A 4,943-nucleotide genomic window follows, 5' to 3' on the forward strand; every position below is an offset into this window, starting at 1 on the left:
CTATTTAGTTTAAATAAAATTATTTTTTTTCTTCATATATTTTCAGGAGGAGCTTCTAGAACATCCAGTGCTACCAGTGGTCTCAGTTGTAAGAGTGAGCGACCAGTTTTTGACACGTCAAGTGGCCTGTTGCTAAGACCTAAGCCCCCTAATGTTCGTACAGCTTGGTTATAAAAACTTTTTGCTTTAAGCATTGTTCATCCAGTTCTTATTGAAGTGCTCTTGTACATTACTACAATTCTCTGTGTAAACATCTCTAATTTAAGATATACAACAGTGAGTTGTAATTTTATTGTAATTCAATGCAAAATTGTTCTCAAAAAGACAGTGTAAAATCAGTGTTTCCTATGAGGATGTGTTTCTATGAGATGTATATGTATTTGATAGAGAAATGGTAGTATGCATGTATATTTAATCAACATAGAAATTGATTCAGCTCTTATACTGATGAAACAGTTGTGATAATACCGCTATAGCACATTGGACCCAAGATGTTAACGATATTGTTCTTGTTTTATGTGGTTTTTTAAAAGCTTTAAACCATGAGCATAGCTCCTAAATTTGACTTTTTCTCTTTGCTCCAGAATTTAGATGGTATAACTCATAATTTGATTGTAAGACTTGATTGTACACTTTCTTATTATGAAACAGAACTTGAACTTGTTTTCATTGGGGGAGCTGATTTAGATTTGGTGAGCAGATTGAGGGAAGCTTGTGCTAGGGCAGTCCTTGTGATTCACCAAAGGCATCTACTACCTCTGTATAAGTGTGCTGAGTTAGATCTTAAAAATGTGATCAGCCATTCCAGACCATTTCAAACTGTGAGTATTAGGAAGTTCAACTTGGAAGGCCCTCTTCCATATTCTTACACATTGAGGTAAAATACCACTGATGATTCTGAAAAATGAGGTAGACTTTAGAGCTGCAGTCCACTACATTGTGAATACGTTGTCCAAGGACCAGATATGACCATAAGCAAATAGTTGTTGAGCAAAATAGCACCACCAGTTTGAGGAGCCAAGAAGCAGATCCTCATTTGTGTCTGAACAGTGTTTTAAGTGATACTGTTGACAAGTTGTGTTATGTTTAGTGTTTGCTGTATTAAGAGAGAAGATAAGAAATGCATGGTATTGAAGCTTTAGAAATTCCAACTACAGTTTTTAAGAGCTGAGAAAGAAAACTAAAATATAAATGGTAAAGGAGAAATATCGCACATTTGTTGAGGTTACTTTAAATGTCATCTAATATTCTTGTATTGTTTGGTTTGGGCTTTTGGGTTGAATCCTGGAAGTACCATTTTTTACAATGCCACTTTTGAAATCCTAGTAATCTTAATGGAATTAGTAATGGCAAATAGGGTGTCGTATAGTTGACTTTTGAAATTAGAATATTTTTCTATCAATCTGTGGGCTCTCATTTCATAGAACAAAGTGTATCTCAACTGTGGGTGCTTCTGCTGTCTTGGTCATCATTGTTTCATTACTGGCCTTTTCAGTATACCTTTGGAATGTACTGGAAAGTTTCCATTTTAAATGCCAAATCTTTCTTTTTTTAAAACAAATTCTTGATCTGTAGCCACAATAATATTTGTTTATTTTTCCAAGTTAGCGCAAGCTTTGTAGCATGTTTTCCTGAACTTACTTTTCTTACCACCTTGGGCAGTAAGCCAGACTGCATTTTGCTAAACTATCAGTTCAGAATTTCTTGGTGTTAAGTTGGTATCGATGGATTTTTGTCTAGGATAGGGCCTGTGAAGTGTGGGAACAATGGTGTTAAAAAAAATTCACATGACCACAACCTGACTGAGATTTTTGGCTGCTTTCTTTATGCTGTAATGTTCGTTCATTGTTATTTGATGCTGTGTTCTGGTGACTGGGTTGTTAGATTGTTTAGTGCTCTGCTTTATTTATTAATTGTAGTTGTACTAAACCAAGCGTGTTTTGTTTTGTTGTGTTTTTAGCTTATTGCACTTTTAATGTTTGTATAACAACTTATCTTTACAAAGAGTTAAGATAATGCTGAATTTAAAACTCAGCATTTGGACACCTGCCTGATATTGTAAGCCAGTTTTTAAAAATTGAGTTTTAAGTTGTTAGGGAAAAATATATGTATATGTGAAACCTTTAAAACCTTTTACATTCATAATGACATTAGTCTCTGAATATATTTTATATGGCCTTTGCTGTCCTGTGTCCGTATACAACACATAATTTTATAGATAAAGCTATACTTTGATTTTAGATACTAATTTAATGCCTTTAGTTTTTACTGCTTTGACAAGGGAGGTTAAGTATTGCTGATATCAGGGATTCAACTTGAAGTAAACGTTGGGAAGAGCAACAATATTCATCTTTTCAAGGCAGAATTTATAATTCCGTTGTCATTATTATTCCTATATGATAAGTAAAAATAGAAGGTTAGGAGTTGAATATGCTATTCTCTGGTAAAAGTCAAGGCACTTTGAAGTTGTTATGGTTTAGGGACACTTTTACGAAGGAATCATAAGTATACTATTTTCATTTTCAAGAACTTATAAAAAGGTAAAGGATCATCTAGCACTATTATATATTTGGTTCACTTGGACCTAATACATACATTCTTTGAAGATTTACATCTGCAACTAGAAATTATACTAATCCAAGATCTAATATTATTAGGCAAGATTCTTACTGAGAATTATTCTCATATCTGTCAAATGTTAAACTAATGTTGCCTCCTAAATTTTAATAAGATTTTATGAAAGATTTTGAACTATTAAGATTATTTCCTAAGGGATAGCTGTTATCTCACACTTTCCCTACTTTTTTTCAGTCTCCATTAAAAAGCTGCATTCTCCAAATAAAATATTTCTGGTTTGCTTATAAATGTAGTGTAATGCAGTTGTTTTCAAACCATTAACCCAGTGTCCAAAATGGATCTCTAGACAACTTTAAAAAGAGGTCATTGTGATGCTTGTGTGCTTCTCATCTTCAGATTCAAATACTGCACACTATGAAAAGTATTATGACCAACAGAAAGTTGGAGACACAAGTTGAATTTATTTTAATTAAATTCATAAAATGTTTAATATCTTAAATGCCAAAATCTTAACCTATACGTGATTGTATACCATCCTAAAAAAGGTTCTTAATGGTAATGGCTACTTTATTTCCATGAATAAATTAGTAATAAACTTAAAAATCAACATCTTTTTTTAATTTCCCAGTCTGTTACATGTTTTAGGCCTGAAGAATTAGCTTGACATAGTGAAGAAAGAAATGAAAGGATTAAAGATAACTGAGTTTTGATCCTGTACCCATCTCTCAAATGCATTTTCTTTTTTTTCCCATAAATTAAGAAGTGTCAACTGCATTTTCTTGTTCCCATTTTAAAAATTAGAATAATAACTTTTACGTGCTTTTACAAGCCTAAGAATTAGAATGAAGTTGGAAGGAGGAGAGGGTATTAGCTATTTATATCTTTGAAAGTATGACATTTATGTGGGAAAGAGTTTGCTTATAATTACATTGTTGGTCATTATCTCTTCAAACCACATCATCTAATTTATTAGTTCTGTAAAATTGCTATAATGCTGCATTGGACACTCTTAAAGCCTCATGGAATTTTATTTATTTTTTTTTTTTAGAAAAGATTTTATTTATTTGACAGAGAGATAGCGAGAGCAGGAACACAAGCAGGGGGAGTTGGGAGAGGGAGAAGCAGGCTTCCCGCAGAGCAGGGAGCCCGATGCGGGGCTCAGTCCCAGGACCCTGGGATCATGACCTGAGCCTAAGGCAGACGCCCAACGACTGAGCCACCCAGGCGCCCCAAAAAATACCCTTTTTAAAACTTGCTTTTAAAACATCAGTTTAGGAAATGCTCAGTGATTTATTCCAATGGCATCGTTGTTATTAAACCCTCATAAGTCAGTTTAGGACCTTTTTTTATGAGGGTTTAATAACAGCGATGCCATTGGAGTAAATCACTGAGCAGTTCCAGCAGTAGTGTATTTGAGCTCCCAACTGCAGAGTTCAAGATTGCTTACAGCAAATAAGATTACATCATAGTAGAAAGTTTTGATTTTAAAGTTCTGGTGACTGTTTTTTTAAGCCACTGAGAGATTTCTGGAGCCACCATGATGCAGTCTTAAAGTTCTATGCCTCTGTTTCAAAGTATACTTCGTTAAGTTCAGGTAAGTTGCACTATTTAAATATTCTAAGATGATGTTTTTAAGGGTTTACTGTTTTACAAAGTAAAACTTAAGAGGTAACATGTCATTAATTTACTATAATGAGACATGGGGTTTTTTCCTAGGGACCTAATTTCACATCCACTGTTGTAAGATGGTAAAAAAAAATTTAATCACCAAAAAACTATTAAAAACTATGGTTCCAAATTCTTACAGTATTTATGTTACAATGATAGTCTTTACCAACAATCACACATTTATTTCATGTATTTGGAAATTATAGCTGATCTCCCAAGTTTGCAGTATGCTTTGTTTATTTTATTCTGAGAATGTTTTATTTCATGAAGAAAAAACCTGGTACTAAGTAAATATATCATCTTTGCATGTAGTTATGTATACTAACTAGAAAAACCTAATTCTACCATTAACTTGAGAAGATACAATTTGAAATTATATTTTGGGGAATGTGAGAGGGACATGAGAATGGCATTCCAAAGATTTTGTTAACTGTTTATGTAAATATTACAGAAAGAGGCACAAAACATAAATTGTTGCTGTTACATATATTGTATATTGTTAAAAAGCAAACACGTGCATCACCACTAACCAGATCCAGAGTTAGAATATTGCTAGGACTCACAAGATCCCCCGGGGGGGGGGGGGGGGGGCGGCGCTTCCTACTGGTCATGACGCTCTTTGCCAAAAGTAACTACTATCTAGACTTCTAACATGCTTGTGTGGTTTTGCCTGTTTTTGTCATACGAATAGAACTAGA

The 4,943-nt window shown here is 33.7% G+C and overlaps 1 protein-coding gene across 6 annotated transcripts in view; it reads left to right on the forward strand.

The window, feature by feature from the left end:
• Positions 1-3,181, forward strand: part of CFAP97 (cilia and flagella associated protein 97) — a 36,188-nt gene extending 33,007 nt beyond the window's left edge. For all 6 annotated transcript variants that reach the window (XM_032413638.1, XM_032413643.1, XM_032413639.1 and 3 more), the window contains one exon: positions 47-3,181. In XM_032413638.1, coding sequence (XP_032269529.1) covers positions 47-174 — 128 coding nt within the window. In that variant the 3' untranslated portion in view covers positions 175-3,181. The remainder of the gene's footprint in view (positions 1-46) is intronic.
• Positions 3,182-4,943: the final 1,762 nt, after the last annotated feature.

The sequence above is a fragment of the Phoca vitulina genome, unplaced genomic scaffold (genome assembly GCF_004348235.1).
Source record: "Phoca vitulina isolate PV1807 unplaced genomic scaffold, GSC_HSeal_1.0 scaffold15, whole genome shotgun sequence".
Classification (NCBI taxonomy): domain Eukaryota; kingdom Metazoa; phylum Chordata; class Mammalia; order Carnivora; family Phocidae; genus Phoca; species Phoca vitulina.